Source organism: Stegodyphus dumicola, chromosome 11 (genome assembly GCF_044657685.1).
Source record: "Stegodyphus dumicola isolate Sdum_Otavi_A_Nest chromosome 11, ASM4465768v1".
NCBI lineage: Eukaryota > Metazoa > Arthropoda > Arachnida > Araneae > Eresidae > Stegodyphus > Stegodyphus dumicola.
In genome coordinates, this window is record NC_140778.1 from 157,664,927 (window position 1) to 157,683,171 (window position 18,245).

General features: G+C 30.6%; 1 protein-coding gene across 1 annotated transcript in view; it reads right to left on the reverse strand.

The window, feature by feature from the left end:
- Positions 1 to 5,100: 5,100 nt before the first annotated feature.
- The window catches only part of LOC118203623 (cation-independent mannose-6-phosphate receptor-like), a 96,646-nt gene continuing 83,501 nt past the window's right edge, over positions 5,101 to 18,245 (reverse strand). The window contains exon 13 of the mRNA XM_085826150.1: positions 5,101 to 5,341. Coding sequence (XP_085682276.1) covers positions 5,323 to 5,341 — 19 coding nt within the window. The 3' untranslated portion in view covers positions 5,101 to 5,322. The remainder of the gene's footprint in view (positions 5,342 to 18,245) is intronic.

Consider the following 18,245-nt stretch of genomic DNA (forward strand, 5'->3'; position numbering starts at 1 on the left):
GCTAGACGGAGGTTCCAGAGGACTACTAGCAATGATACTGGTATTAAGGGACTGAAATTCATTGGCCACCGAAATGTTATGATTTTGTATCTTCGACTTCGGCCTACCGAGCTTTCAATGATTTTGTTGACTTTTATTTTAAACATTGTTAATGATTTCTTTATTCATTTTTATACTTTTGTATTTACTTGTGTTTTTTTTTAATCCTTGTTATGATTTCATTGTATTGTTGAAAACTGATGATATTACTTACTATTTGTCCTTTTTTACTTACGATTTGTAAGTCTCGTGTAATACTTTGTGGTGCACGAGGATTTCTTTTTTTTTTTTAAATAAATAAATAATAATAAAAAATAAAAAAAAAACACTATTGCTTATAACAAGACCAATTTCACTTTGACTTCCTTAAAAAAACCAAAGCATTTCACCACAGGCTTTAAATTTCAGTCCCAGCAGACTGAACTGCTTTTCTCACTTATATGCTCTATCTAAATTAAAAACATTTTGAGGTACATTGCCAATTGCAACAAGAACTACCTTAAAGAAATTTACAATTCTGCTGCAAAGCTTAAACAAATTCTTCACATCACTTCAAACCAAGAAGGTTAGAATACATGGAGATGGCGTCTCTGCTATTGCAGTACAAAGAAAGTGAAGCCAGGGGGAAGGAAATAAGCCACGCCCTGTGAGGGCAAGAAAACGATTACCTTACTTAGGCAAAGTAGGTAAAACGCCAGCTGGTTTCAAGTTCTGAGTGTGTTTTCTGATTTTTTGCGATGTGAAAGGACTAAAAGGCACTGAATTGTTACAGCGAAATAATATCTACATTTCCGACTTCATGTCCATGTAAAAGAATGTTTTAGAACGTGCATAAACAAGTAGAATAATCGAAACGTGTGTTTCAATGACCTTCAAGAAAGAGTTTGAGTATTTTCTTTGTGTAAAGTACACGAAGAAACATATATAGTTCTCAGATTTACCTTTTCATAATAATAATAAAAGTGATATTTGTAATTAAATTATATGTGATAGCAAAACGATAAGTAAACAAGGGGAGGGGGAGTGGCTAGCTCTCCATGGAAAAGAAAACAGTTTACTTTAATGTCTGATCATAATTACATTACAGGTCTTACCTTTTGTGTGTTTAACTACATTTTATTTTGTGCTCAAGTAAATATATAATCACTGGATTTGATTTTTAGTCACATTTGTTGTGTGAGTTTTAAAAATATATAATAACTGGATTTGATTTTTAGTCACATTTGTTGTGCGAGTTTTAAAATAACAACGTAAAGTTTACATATTTCTATCATTGTTTATTCAAATTAAGTTTTTTTCGAAACATAAGTAATATTTATACCATGAAAAATTTGAGAATTATATATACTTAGAATAAGTAAATTATAATCAAATAATAGTTTGAGTACATAGTTACTGTTCTGTGTACACAGTACTTTCAATGCTAGCATTCATTAATTACAGTATGCAATTACATAATGTAGAAATTATTGCAATTACATAATGTAGAAATAAAATGAAATGGCGAGAAAAGTAAAGGAAAGAGGATGTGAAGAATCTGCGATCCTTTATGACTACCGGGAACAAAATTGGGTGTGGTTAGAGCACGTCAATCTTTCTAAGCCACGACTACTTAGGGCATGCTTTCCACCTTTTTTTACTTCACTTGGACTGCGTGGAGGGCATCTCCATGAGTTCTAACCTCCTTGCTTCAAACTCAGTACATAAACAGCACAGGTACAATTGGATTATTAATAACCATGTACCACTTTTATCAGCACTTAGATATCTTGAATTAATATGTTAATTGTTGCAATTTCAAAAATCCTATTACCTCACTTCTATTAATCAAAATTTTCAACAGTCTATAAATATTCCCTAATATGTTCCGGCATTCAGTGATTACAGAAGAAAATTTTACCTCGGAAGGATATTATTTTATAGCTACATTTGATTTAAAATACCATTTTTAAGCAGGTCATAGGAATCCCAATGGGCTGAAATTTGTCTTCTACTTTTTGTAGCCTTTACCTTGTGACTAAAGAATTTGAATTCCAAAAGGAAATTAGACAAGAAAATCATATTATTTTTTTGTATATTTTAGATATCATAAAGACATTTTAGTAATTAACAATTATGAAGAAACTAAAAAAAATTATATCTACCTCTCTTATCTAATAGTTATTAAGACGAACCAACAGCAAGAGAATACTAATTACTTAGGTTTTTGTACATTTTTGACTGTGAAAAAATTAAAATTTATAAAAAAGGAGAGAATTTAATTTCAATATTACTAAACTAATTTATTTACAATCTAATTTTTCGAAAAAGAAATTTAAAATTGTATTCATATTCAGCTGCTCAGGATCAAACATGCTTGCAATGATATTAGCTTTTTTTAAAAGAAATAAAAATTTTAGTAAATCTACTATTAGAAAATGCACTTCTCAAATTAAAATTTATCAAGCACCGAAAAGAGCAGGTATTAACTACAGATTGTAGACTACATGTTAACAGTGATATGATATATTTACTCTAACCGAAAGCGGTGTAAAAGATGACCTTTTAAATGGCATTTTCTGTAAATATGTTGATAATTTGTCTATATTTTATGTAATATAGCTGTAAAATAATCTTACACCTTCCTTTTATTAACAAAGGGCCATCTATTTTCAAGACATATTAAAGATCAAATCCATTTTGTTTTTCCTTGGTTGTCTTCACCCTGTTCTTACAGCATGCTCCTTTTTTCGAAATCCGTTACACAATACAGTTTCAACTGGACCACAGTTTTCAGCCAAAATCTTATGAAACTGTACACTCTACAGAGAAAAGTTCCCAAAGACCTTTTTGTAATGAATTCAAATTCGGTCTCGACCACTTTCCTTTTTCTACAGTATCACAGATTTTTACAGAATTCCACTCACATTTCAGCTTCAGATATTTCCAACTATTTTTTACACTACCCCATGAGTTTGCAAACATAAGCACATTTTGCTCCTTTTCCTTTTTACAATTCTTAATATTTAGTATTCCAATACAAACAGGAATAATAAGTTAAAATATTCCAACAACACGAGGAATAAAAATTTCATTTTAGGTTTCTTTTCCATCACTTCTTGAATTCCTTAAATATCTTTTTAGGGAAAATAATTCCGTTATAGGGAGTTAAGATTTAGGAGTTTCTTTAATTCCCTTTCTTTTTCATAAAATTTTGTTTTTACGATTAAATGTGTGTTTACACAATTTATTAATTATAATAATGTTTTTGAATATTTTGTGTACATTTTTTCTAGGTATTCTCCTCTAGGTTTTATCTTTACATGAATTTCATTTTGTGCATACTTTTTCACTTCAATTAAGTTTATGAATTTACTTTTATTATTTCCTTTTCACTCAAAGAAAGCCAAGGATATGTCAGAGCGGTTTATGTCATTATTAGAAATATTATTTAGCACTTTTTGACAGTTTGTTACTAGCGGTTTGACTCTCATAATGGCAGGAAGAACGAAATGTGTTCGGCACTCATTAATCATCTGGGTTTACTGTTTTAAATACTTACCCCTTGAAAAGTTCTGCTTGAAATATTAAGCAGAGTGTGGTTAATAGTTGTTATTTGTTTCTCCCGTACATATTTTTTTCACGACATTCTCATTTGCCCTTTTTAGAATTTTTTTTTTAACTTTAATAGTTAACAATATACAGTACAAAGTCCGTAATCCGGACTCGTCGGGACTTCGGCGATTCTGGATCAAGGGTTTTTCCTGATTATAGATCATTAAAATCTGGTAAGATGGCATGTAGAAATTATACAATTAAAAATATGAAACCATAATTTATGAAATAAAGAGCAATTATGAAAATTTACATAATTATATTCATAATTGCTCTTTATTAGCTTAATTAAGCATTTTTTTGTAAATTATTAAAATTTACAAAAAAAAAAAAGCTTAATATTTGTTTACGTTTTTAAACATTTCTTTCAATGTAAGTTGTTTAAGTTGCTTCATTTTTTGTGCTGAACGCGCATGCGTAAAGCATACAAAAAAAAGTTTGTGGCTTTGAGGTCCGGATTACAGACTTTGTACTGTAATAATATTCCCTAATTTTCATCACTCTCGATTGCCATGTAGGATTAATACTGCAAACAATATTTCTTAGGATAGGACAATCATTTTAACAAAATTGTTTCATAATTTCTTATAATAATTACTTAAAATTAAAAAAATCATTGTGACCTTTATCTAAATTTGGAACTTAAGCACAGGAATGAATGAATTATTATTTTTTCTATTTTATAATTATTTATTTTTTCTATTTTACTTAACCCTATATAAAAAAGTTATGTTCATGATTATTTAATTCCAGTCCCCATTAAAACATTATTAACATTTTACTTTCAAGTTACTTCAAAACATCTTTCAAAATATAACTTACCAGTATGGATTCACTCTTTTAAAATAATTCTACTTTAATTAAACTTAGGAGATAATATAATCAATTAATCAATATTGTTTAGGAAATAAATTATTATTAATTTACTTTGCAGCAAATGCGCAAGTAGTAGTAACTTGTTTTCGCACTAAATGAATTTAAGATCATACAACATTATATATATATATACCTTGAGAATTCATATACTTGTATGCCACTGGTACAGTGCACTACATAAACATAATTCTAAATTTGAGTACTTACATTAACAATATACTATGTCAACACAATGATTACAACAAAAAATATATTTCAACTTATATGACAATTAAGGGAAATTCCAACAAAATATTTTTGTCATGAAATTAAAATTCTAAAATGCTAGCTTAAAATTTGATAGTACTGCTTCAGAAACTATCAAATTTATAATAAAAGATAATTCCAATAAATAATTTGAAATTAAAAGCTCCATGTCAAATTATTCAAAAATAATTACAAATAAATTATCAAACAAGACAAGAAGAAATGCTTCAAATGAATACAGTTAAAATGCATTTCATTTTCAAAGCAATTTTTTAAAATTTTAATCTTATTTGAATTTTTTACTACAGTCATATCTCAAAATAGTAATAAAAACTCTGAAGAACAAAACTGAGAAAAAACTTTATTTTCCTACATTTTACAGAAGTTATTTATTAACAAAAAATTATGTCACAAAACCTACAACCTCTGCACAAGTGCAAACAACACGGTCAAATTACAAAAATAAACCATTTCCACAAACAGTAAAGAGCTGAATTACTCAGTTATAAGTCAACATCTCCATATTTCGGTGTTCATCACAAAAGGCTTACCAAGCATTAACAGATACTAGACTTTTGCCAGTGAACTGCAGAAAATAAAATATTATATTAGGACACATTTCTTGCAATATTGTTTATGCAATAAATTTTATTTGTATGATGCTCACAGCTACTTTACTTTGTCATGTGATATAATATAGTTACTGTAATTTAGAACTGTTGTATATTCAAATGGCATGCAAACAAATTCACACAGTCAACATTTCTTAAAAACTAAAATAACTGCATGATACAGCACAATGTTTTTATAGATTCTGCAACTAAAAGAATAACAAAAATTGAATGTCGTAGGATTCAATCGAAACTCAAAGGATTTATATGATGCTATGCTTTTGTTAAGGAATATTCTTTGATATCGCCAAGAGATAGCGTTAGGAGTCCATCTATTGGCTTACTTAACCTTTCCCCTTCTGAACACGTGACTTGAAAAAATATTCTTCTTCTTGAAGGTAGAATTTCGATGCACTACGCAAGAGAATTCGATTTAGATTTTAGCTGGAACTATTCAGTTCTTGCCTTTTGAGCCTTAAATATTCGATTCAGGCATTTTAGCCTACATTGTATATATGTAAATATTAAGTTTAATTAAAATTTATGGAAAACCCTCCAGGCCATGCATCTCATTTTTGGATTATGAGTGATTCGACTTTGATCTAGAACTTTCGTTACATAATGGTGCATCGGCTCCAGAAAAGAATCTGATTAATTTGAAAATTTGTGTTTTTCGCCTTTTGGATTAGCTTTGTAAGCGAAGACTTCTCACGGTAAGTCTCCTTTGATAATTTATTAAAATGGAACTGAAGACACTAATTAAGAATCGAGCACATATACGTGCTTCTGTAAGTCAAATTATTAAAAATGTAGATGAGTATTTAAAAGAAGAAAATCAAAAAGAGTTAGAAAATTGTTTGGAATTGTTAAATAGTAAAGAAACAGAACTACATGATTTAAATGAAAAAGTACAAAATTTGATTGAAGATGAATCAAAATAAGATTCAGATATTAACACTTCTATGGAATATAACGATAAAATAATAATAGCGAAGTCTAAAATCAACCGCTATTTAAGGAAATACAATACTCAAAATATCAACACGAATTTAAATAATTCATCTACAGAAGTTGAAACCAAAAGACAGATTGAAGGCAATGTGAAATTGCCCAAACTGTTAATTCACAAATTTTCCGGAGATTATAACGATTGGATGAATTTTTGGAATTCATTCAAGGTCACTATTCATGACAATGACATACATACACTTCGATTCATGACATACACTTTCGAAGATCGAAAAATTGAATTATTTGAGAACTTATTTATGTGGAAACGCAGCATCAGCAATAGAAGGTCTCTCAATCTCAGAGGCTAATTATGACTCTGCTATAGACATTCTTAAAAATAGATTCGGTCAAAGTGACCTTATTATCAATACACACATTTCTAATCTCTTAAATTTAAATCCCGTTCAAAGTTCAAGTGAAGTGGCAAAATTGCGAAAACTTTATGATACAATTAACGTTCAAGTCAGAAGCCTTTTAGCATTCGGTGTGAAACCAGAAACATATTCCAACATGTTTATTCCAATTTTGATGAAAATTGTCCCGAAGGATATAACTTTAGAATTTCATCGTACAAATACTGAAAATCCTTCAACCTATGATTTAAACAAATTTCTAGACTTTCTCCGATTAGAAATAGAATCGCGTGAAAAGATTAATTCGTTATCCTTTTCACGCAAGTCAAAACCGGAAATGAAAGGTATTAACAGATATCCACCGACGCCGAAACATAAACAAACTGTCACCACACATGAATTTATGGCAGCCGCGTCATCAAATGGAAACTGCATTTTTTGTTTTCAAAACCATGACTCAGAGTCCTGTTTATGCCTTACAGTTAATGAGAAGAGAGATATTTTGAAAAAAACAAGCGCGTTGTTTTCTTTGCCTGGCCCCTAAAGACAAAATCTCACAGTGCCGGCAACGCCAAACTAAAGTTTGTAAAATTTGCAAAGGCAAACATTCAGAAGCCATATGTTTTAAATCCAGTTTGATAGTTAAAAATACACCGAGTGATAAAAAGGATAGTATATCAATTTCGAAAAATGATACACAAACTAAGGAACAGAAAGAAGAAATTGTTTCGGCCGTTTCACATAATGCAAATAACACAATTCTTTTACAGACTTGCAAGATAAAAGTTAAAACAGCTAAAGAAAAGGTGTTTGCCAGACTTCTCTTGGATAGTGGAAGTATGAAAAGTTTTTGTGCTCGCGAGTTAGCGGACAGGTTAAACCTCGAAGTCATAAGAAAAGAAAAATTGACTGTCTACACTTTTGGAAATACTTCTCCCATCCAAAAAAATTATGACGTAGTTAAATTAACTTTAGAACATAGAAGTTCTCCCGATTATAGAATAGAAGTTGAATTATTAGTAACTGATCATATATCAGGTACAGATATTCCACCTCCTAAATCAGAAGAAATTAAGCAAAACAGACAATTAAAAAAATTGCTGCTCACAGATTTTCCACACTGTAAAAAACCCATTGCCATTCTAATTGGTGCAGATTATTATTACAATATAGTAATGGGACACGTTAAATACTTAAGCAAAAATCTTGTTGCAGTGGAAACTATTTTCGGCTGGTGCCTACATGGACGAAAAGGTGATGATGATATCTCTTTAGCTTTCAATGTAGTTGTAGGGGAAGATTTGATTTCCAAACAAATAACAAAATTTTGGTACTTTGAAAACTCAGGACTTATTGATAAGAGGGAAAACTTCGATTCAACTGAAAATGAAGTCGTCGAATATTTCGAATCAAATATAATATATGAAAATTCTCGCTATAAAGTTAGATTGCCTTGGAAACATGACACATCAAATCTAAATAATAATAGGGAAATCGCAGAACAAAGATTTCATCGACTTAGAAAACGATTTAAAAAAGATCCTAATCTATTTTCCGAATACAGGAATGTATTAAGAGATCAGTTAAAACAAAATATTATCGAACCAGTTTCAGAAATTTCAAATGAAGAGGATGTCATGTTTTACTTGCCACATAGGGAAGTTATACGCGAGGATCGAGCTACAAGTAAATTACGTATTGTTTATGATGCATCATCGCATGCCCCAGGATCCAGGATCCATTTCTTTAAATGACTGTCTACATGTTGGGCCAAATTTATACCCTGAAATATTCGAAATATTGTTAAGATTTCGGTATAATCTAATAGCCTTCACCGCAGATATAAAACAAGCCTTTTTACAGATTTTCATACATGAAAAAGATCGAGATGCAACCAGGATTCTGTTTTCCAATTTCCCTAATGATGAAACCATTTCTCCTGACTACATAGGTTCACTAGAGTTTTATTCGGAATAAATAGTAGTCCATTTCTTTTAGCCGCTACCATTAAACATCTGAAAAAATATAATAAACTTTATCCTACAACGGTTAACTTTTTGAATGAGAACGTATATGTAGATGATGTGATTGGAAGCCAACCAACGATCAATGAAGCATTAACTATGAGTCTAGAATCGGTTCAACTATTTAAGGAAGCAAGCATGCAGCTTCACAAATGGCATAGTAACTCGAGACAATTACATGAATTGTGGGTAAAACAGGGTATCATTCCAGATAAAAATTCTGAAGATTTTAATAGAGAAAATTTCCCATTTAAAGTCTTAGGTATGGCATGGGATAATTCAAAGGACTTACTGTATTTTGATGTTCGGAACTTATTATCTTTCGCATCTAAACCAATAGAAACAAAACGATTTCTTCTACAAGTGTTGGGTTGGATATTCGATTCGATTGGAATTTTAGGACCTTTCACTGTTAGAATAAAGTGCTTAATACAGAAGATTTGGTTGTCACAAATAGATTGGGATGAAACGTTACCTGAAGATTTGTCCTCTGAATGGAGAAAGTGGTGTGAAGAGCTACCTCAAATGGCTGAATTCTCCATCTCTCGTTACCTTTTCATGCACTCGAATATTAATGTCGAAAATCTCGAACTACATTGCTTTTCAGATGCAAGTGTCAAAGCCTATGGTACAGTCACATATTTACGTTTCACGACAGAAAATAAAGAAATTAAAACGGCCTTCGTCTCTTCTAAAAATAGGGTAGCCCCATTAAAATCCCTTACTTTACCGAGGCTAGAATTAATGGGGGCATTGTTATCAGTTAAGTTAGTCAGCAATATTCTGAAAGCACTGAAATTGAGAATTCCGTGCTATTTTTGGACAGACTCAACAATTACTTATTCTTGGATTCAGAAACAACCTGAAGCCTTCAAACCCTTTGTCAGGAATCGTGTCGAAGAAATACAAAAATTGAGTTCACCTCAAGATTGGCATTATTGCCCAGGTATCGACAACCCTGCTGATCTCGTATCTCGGGGAACGAAGATTTCCAAGTTAATAAATGAAACCATTTGGATGCAAGGTCCCCAATGGCTTCAACTCCCTCACGAACTTTGGCCAAGATTAGATATTAAAGAAACAATAGATGAAAACAATTTAGAATACCGAAAGTATCCGGTGATATACATCAACTTGAATGTAGAATCGAAAAAAGTGCATATGATCTTTTCGACATATCAAAATATAGCAAATTAGAGAAGGTGTTGAGAGTCACTGCTTGCACAACACGTTTCATTAGAAAATTAAGAAAAACTAGCGACATTCAAGGAACTCTCACAGCTGAAGAGTTACAAGAAGCAGAAAATTTCTGGATAAGATCAGAGCAAAAGAAGTTTTTTGCCGAAGAATATAAATCCCTCAAAGAAGGTAATTCAGTTGGAAAAAATTCTCCTCTGTACAATTTTCTTCCTTACACTGATGAAAAGGAAATCATGAGGTTGAGAGGAAGACTGGAATTTTCTGACTTCTCACTAGATAATAAACATCCAATAATCTTACCTAAAAATTCTCGACTAACGATTCTAATTCTAAGCAAAGAACATGAGAAGATAATGCATGGAGGAATTGCTGCAACTTTAGCTAAAGTCAGATCACGCTTCTGGATTCCTAAAGGACGACAGTTAGTCAAAAAAGCATTAAAAGGTTGTATAATTTGCCAAAAATATTTAGCTAAACCAGCAGACCAGATGACAGCACCCTTACCAAAGGATAGAATCCAAGAATCGCCTCCATTTCCAGTCTGTGGAATTGATTTCGCCGGACCAGTTTACGTAAAGAATTCTAAAGACACTCGAAAATCCTATATTTTTTTGTTCGTTTGTGCAGTAACCCGAGCTGTACACTTAGAACTTGTATCAGATATGTCAACAGAATCCTTTTTACTTGCATTTCACAGATTTTTGAGCAGAAGAGGAAACTGTGTAATCATCTACTCTGACAACGCCAAGACCTTTAAGAGGACAAAGAAAGAACTTGAGAATTTTTCAAAAGTTTTTAAAGATAACAAATTCAAGAATTTCATTGCCAAAGAAAGAATCCATTGGAAATTTATAATCGAACGAGCCCCATGGTGGGGAAGGTTTTAGGGTTTTATGAGAGACTTGTTAGATCTGTTACAGAATGTTTAAGAAAAATCGTAGGAAAAGCATTGTTGACTATCGAAGAAATGTCTACACTACTTGTCGAAGTGGAGTCAGTTCTTAATTCACGACCTCTAAGTTACGTTTACAACGACAATGACGAGCCGCAACCATTGACTCCAATGCACTTCTTAAACATTGGACAAACTGATTTGAAGTATCCTTTGACCTTTGCTAGAATCATCGGTAGCGAAACGACAAGAGAAACGCTGTTAAAAAGAAAGCGTTATCAAGAATTGTTGTTAAAACAGTTGTGGTGGAAATGGAAGCAACAATATTTATTAGATCTTAGAACTGCCCATTTCTTGAAGAATCCGCAACTTCATCCAGAACTAAAAGTAGGAGATGTTGTTTTAGTCGAAGGAGATAATAAAAACAAACTCTTATGGAAACTTGGTAGAATCATAAAAATTATTCCTGGACGTGATGGTAAAGTCCGATCATTCGAATTAAAAACTGGTAATGGGACTTTAAAACGTACTGTTCAACATCTATATCCTCTTGAACTTTAGATATTTTGAACTTTAACGATTTAGTTATGCTTTTTTCCTTTTTTGGTCTATTAATGATTAAATTGAATATCGTTAGTTAAGTTTGTTCAGTTAAGTGGAAAATATTTTAAAATTTAGTTCATTTATTAGTTATAACATTTATTATTTGATACATGAAGTGTATAACCTGTATTGGAATTGAAGTGTTTGACTAATTAGTATTTTTTAATATTTTTATAGAACAGTGATTTATGTACTTGATTGTATGTATAACTGAGTTAGATGAACTCTTGTCAGAGTTCAGGTGGGGAGTGTGTTAAGGAATATTCTTTGATATCGCCAAGAGATAGCGTTAGGAGTCCATCTATTGGCTTACTTAACCTTTCCCCTTCTGAACACGTGACTTGAAAAAATATTCTTCCTCTTGAAGGTAGAATTTCGATGCACTACGCAATAGAATTCGATTAAGATTTTAGCTGGAACTATTCAGTTCTTGCCTTTTGAGCCTTAAATATTCGATTCAGGCATTTTAGCCTATATTGTATATATGTAAATATTAAGTTTAATTAAAATTTATGGAAAACCCTCCAGGCCATGCATCTCATTTTTGGATTATGATTCGACTTTGATCTAGAACTTTTGTTACAGCTTTATATGCTATGATTGTATTATGACATCATGCGTAGCCATTGTTGGGACTAAATTAGACTGTTGGCAAATTTTGTTTACTCAGAATGGTAATCCTATACATACTTTAATAACTTTATACGTCTCTCAATTGCTTAATTTGATATAAAAGGAAAAATTCTAAAATTTTAAAATGTTTTGACTAGTTGAGCTTTTCAGTTAGTTGAATATCAAATAGTCAGACTTTTACTGTATTTACTTCAAAAAAAAAAAAAAAAAAAAAAAAAAAAAAGTTTTTCTCTACAAAACAAAGTAAAAATTAATTGAGGCACTATATAACAGAGCCATGTTTGACAGAGATCTAAATAAAAGATAAATTAACTAAGAAATAATTTGATTAAACAAAATCTATCGTAAATAATATAGCATTATAACAATTAAAACAATGCAACTATGATAAAAGAATTACATAGCATTTGCAAAAAAGTTTCTAAAACATCATCTAATATGTTGCAATATGAAATCATGAAGCATGATGTCTCACATTTATAACTGTGTGAGCCATCCTGCTTTACGACTAAAATGAAAAAATAAAAAAAGGGGGAGGAAAGGAGAATTTGGAAGAATGGAATACATTTGTTTTTCCCTCAGTAATAAATTACCAATTATCATATTGAAGTCTCAAAGAAGAAAAACCATGATTATTAGTCACAGTAAATGACTTAAATGAAAGTTTAATATTAGACTGAGCTATATTTTCACATCTACCCTTCTTATTTAAAACTTGCCTCTACTCTGTTTCTAGCTTTTAAAGCAATACTACATTTTCCCTGCACTGTTCCAGAATGCTAGGGCATTGGGAAAATTTTTGTTGAAAAATGCTTTTTTCAAAACCATATCTTGAAAACCGCATTATACCGTATCACATAATATAACCTCCAAAAGTTTATACTACTGAATTTGGACATCCATTATCTGGAATGATTTAAAATCCAGACCTCAAAACCAACACCAACATTTTTCTCCTAGGCTTTACGCATGTGCATTTGATTCTCCCCTCCATACATAATAAAGCATCTGCAGACTCCTGATTCTTAAATTCACTTTGACACTAAATAAAGTACTTTGTTATTAAAGAAAACATTTTAGCATAAATTTGTACTATCAGTAATTTGGCTCCATTACTGCGTATCTGCGTTTTTGCACACATCTCAAACCGAAGCATTCCACATGGATACATCGTTGATTTGATGCCAACCTGGTGAATCATTATTTATTACACTTTCTTTTCATCACCGCATATTTATCAAAACATGACAACTTGAGTAATGACTCATGTAGTGAAGCCTAAAAAATTTTTTTATGTTAGTAATTGAAAAATAAAGGTGTATGATAACCTTTTATGTTGACATTATGTTTGGCAATGATTACAAATTTAAGTTAAATGCGCTAAAAAACGTTCACAAGGAAAACTTTAACGAAATTTTTTTTTCATATGCTAAAAATAGATTTTTTAATGATACTCACAGGCCAAAAGACTACATTTAGTGCTATTTGAATTAAGAATAACTGATTTATTACTCATATAAACACAGAACCAGTGCCAGGGCTTGTATAGCCACACTGTGTGGCAGAATTTAGGACAAAAAGAGACTGCACAAGCCGGTAAGATTTCTAGTGCCTGCCCTCAATAAGCCGTAAGTATATGTGGGAATTTATTTATTCAGGATTCAGATAAGCCTTAAGCATGTGCAAGGAATAGGCGTAAGTATAATAAATAGCTAAACTAATACAATTCAGGCTTAATTGTCTCAGTACGCGATAGGAGGAAGATAAAATTTAGCGGAACAACTTGTCTTTAGTCGGCAATCTTGTGATACATAACCAAATATGTGTAGTGAACAATAGTTGATAGCCGCCAATCTGAAGGTTTTCAGATATCGCAAATCAAAGGTGAATTTTTCTAATTAATGGATTTTGTAAAGAAATATGGAAAAGCAGTAATAAATGAAGATCATATAAAAAGAGTTTTTCATTGTGATGACAATGCTCTCAATCATTAATCAATTAACGCATGGTGAAATCTGTAGTATGGTTCCAGATCCAGAAAACACCGGTACCGATAATGAAGAAAGTAAAAGAGGTTACTGAAAACGAAAAAAATTCGGTTGACAAGTTAGTTGGAATTCTCGATACAGCAATTACAGGACTTCAGCAATGTAACTAAAGAAGAGATTATGTCTGTCTACAGAATTAAAGAGAAAGTATAAGCACAAAAAACAAAGCAACTTACATTGAAAGAAATGTTTAATAAGGAAAACATAAATATTAAGCTTTTTTTTTTTTTTTTGTAAATTTTGATACCCTTTATATCATAATATACGTCATTATTTCATAAATCATGATTTCATATTTTTAATTTTATAATTTCTACATGCCATCTAACTAGATTTAAACTGATGATTTAATATCCGGAAAAATCCGAAATCACCGAAGTCTCGACGAGTCCGGATTTCGGACTTTGAATTGTATAACTTTACTTAAATTACTTACTTTTAACTAATTTTTCAGATTGGACTGGACTAAAACATCAAAATCTTTTACTTTCAAATGCGAAAGAGTATAGTGTAATATACCATGTACTTTACATCATATTATTTAGCAGTATATTTTGCAATATAATAAAACAAAAATGTATAGTATCTAGCAAAACTGTACAATTTATATATTGGTAATGCTTCACAGTGCATAGTTTATCGATTAAACTTGACCATATTTACCACATTATAGGTTGCACTTTACCCTAAATGTTTTACCAAAATTACAGTATTGGTTATAATGATTATAATTTCCTTTAAGAATTGAGTAGGATTTTAGGCACTCAACAATTAACATTAATTACAAATTCATCCTTTTGTCTACAATATGTAATGCTGCTGCTTTTTCTGTGTAACCAGATCTATATTGTCACTCACTGGAGGGATTTTGAAACTTATCTTTTTCCAAGTATATCATTTCAGAAATTCATATCAGTTATAAAGGTGGAAATGTGTATTAATGGCACATTGGAATACTGGTAAATATTTTATGGTGGGAGTATTAACATTACATAATAGCACACTGTAATTTTATTATGAATATAAAAAATTTAAAAGAAATTCATTCAACAGAAAATAAAGTAATCTACCAATAATGTTGCACACCTTTTTTTATTCTATTGTTATACAATAAAGTGTTAGCATGCAGTATTGTTCCTAGAAATCAATTAAAAATGGTTATTTTAAACTGAGCGAATAAAACATATGGGTTGCATTTCTAAATATGGCATAATCAGTTAAGCAATAAAATTGCAATTCATGTTATTAATTATCAATAAGAAAAACAAATTCTTCAAATTATCAACAAAAAATGCAGCATCAAAAATAGTCAGTTCAGAACTAAACAATGAAACATCCTACAAAAATGAAGTTGCTCATACAGCAGATCATGCATGCAGCAGAATGATAAAATTCATGATTTTGCTTTATACGTGTGTGAATGATTTATTTAGTTGTGGATAACAAGATATTACATGACAGGTTGAAAAGCGAAGGCACCAATTCACTTTTTAATAATGGCTGAAAAAATGTTGCATAGATGATGACTGGAGAGAAAAATCACATCAGTTTTATTTTTAAACAGAAATAATTCTGTAGAAAGGCATTTCTTAACTGATACAACACTAAGGGTGCTAAATGCGACCCACAATTTTCTACACACAGTTGCATTTTTAAACAATACAGAAATGCAGCTAAGTGAAGAAATGTCTGCTATTAAGCAAGTTTAGGGAGCAAAAGAGAATATATAATAGTTGCAATAGTAAAATATAAATTTGTAAATTCTGAATAGCGATTGGGCAGGAGTTTTCGCAATGCAGAACACTGCAGATAAGTGGTGCAAAGCAAAGGGGAGGGGAAGGACTTATATTTTAAATTAGAAATTTAAGGATCTATTGTAAAACTTTTGTTAATGATTGTCATCTATTATTTTACATAAATATATGTAAGATAAAAATATATATATATAGATAAATTACAATTTAAATTAACTGTAGCCCTTAATGCATAGACTCCAACCTTCAGCAAACCTTGTCAGTAGTCAACGCGCGAACGAAATTTTTACAACTTTGAAAATGTGCGCGTAGCGTATGTTGTAATTAACCATTCATTAATTTTAAATTAATAATTAATTGTAATCAATTTTATTACATTTAAAATCCATATACATATAAAACTGAATAATTAAAAATATACCTTGTAAATTATATGCACATTTAATTAGAAATTTTCTTTTAACTCCTCAAGCATTCACTAATAAAAAGTACTTCATAGAAATCACTACTAATCATAGAAAAAATCAGAAGCTATAAATCATATCTTTATTCTGGATATGATTTCTACAGGGAAATAAAATTTAAATAACCAAGAATGATACATATAAGTATTAAACAAAATACGCATAATTTATGAATGCAAAGATTTATATGTAGCATGCTTAGCAAGCTTAAGTTCTGATTTTGAGAATGTTTTTTTATAACACAGTTCTTCATTTGCCTGCATATTTATTTTTTCAATCAAAACTGCTTCAAGAGTTTTAAGACCTAAATTTGGTCGAAATTCCGTCTGATTTTTTTTAACAATAGAAAAAATTCTTTCGCAAGCTGCATTTGAATGAGGTATTATTAAGACAGCAAGCATTACAGAAGGCAATACTTTGTATTTAATACACCCATTCATATTTTTTAATTTGGCAATTTCTCCCCATGCTATATCAATACGCAAATCTACAATTTCTTTCAAATCATCTACTTGATACATGGAAAATTCAATTTCTACTTGATTAAGACATTTTTCATCAATAATGGATGGAAAAGTATTCATCAAGTAAAGAACAGATGAAAATGAGACTTCAGTTCTCAAGTTGATGTCAGCAACTTCAGCATGTTTTAGAAATGGATCACTCAGTGGAAATTTATCAATTATATATGAACATTCAGTTACAAAAAAAGCTCGCACAGAATTGAAAAATAATTTCACTTTCATTCAACTTGGCATTTTTTAAATATAGTCTTGTTTCCGCACCAATCACTAAATTTTCATTTTCTTTTTGTTTACTATACTTCTGAAATGGAATAGACGTTAGAGTAACATCTTCATTTTCTTTAGAAATTACTGATGGTTTTACGAATCTAACAAATAAATTCATTAAAAGTTCAAAAAGTTCTCTTCTCAATTTATGTATATAAGGAGCTTGTTGTTGCAAATTAATATTTACTGTTATAAACAAAGGCAAAGTATTTTTCAAAAATAACAAGTACAATTTGGTGGTCGGTGACTGTAAAATTTTTTTAATGTTTTGCAATCTCTTTCCTTCATTCTCACTGTTATCTGGTTTATCTCCAAAAAAATTTATCACAGCATCCCACTGTTCCAAAATCCTTGTTATAGATTCTAAAAGAGACAACCATCTCGTACTGCAATATTTCAAAATTTTATGAAATTTTGCATTCTGTCCCAAAATTTGTTGAGCAACTTTGAAGCTATGCTTCCGTTTCGAACTTTTCTCCAAGTAAAAATATATATCTATTATCAACATTTCAATTTCTGAGCCAATTAATTTTTCAGTAGCTTTTTTTGCAGCTATATGCAAGAGGTGGCACGGACAACCTCGGGTGATTATACTTGGTTGATGCATTTTGATAAATGATGCTACACCTTTAAACTTTCCAATCATATTACTAGCATTATCTGAAGAAAATGATAAGCAATTTTTCCATTCTAAACCTTTGTTTTTAAAGTTTTCATTTATACAATTAAAAATACCTTCTCCTGTATTATTCGTGCATTCTAAAATAGAAATCAATGAAGTAATTATCACTCCCTTTTCTTTACTGTAGTATGTTATAACCAATGGGTACAGTTTGTTATCATTGTTATCATTACTTCCATCAGTACTTAGAGAAAATGATGTACTGCACACTGATTTTATAATATCAGCAACAGTATTTTCTGCAAGCGTTTTCACAATAGCAGCAGTTTTGGTATGACCGCAGCTAAATTTTTTTGCTATGGCAGAATCCGGAAACATTGCTTTGAAAAGCTCTTTGGAATGATCCGAAACAGAAAGTGGTAGATTATGTTCAATTAAAAAACGAACAAAATAGCATTCTGCTTTTTTAGGATCTGTTTCATCA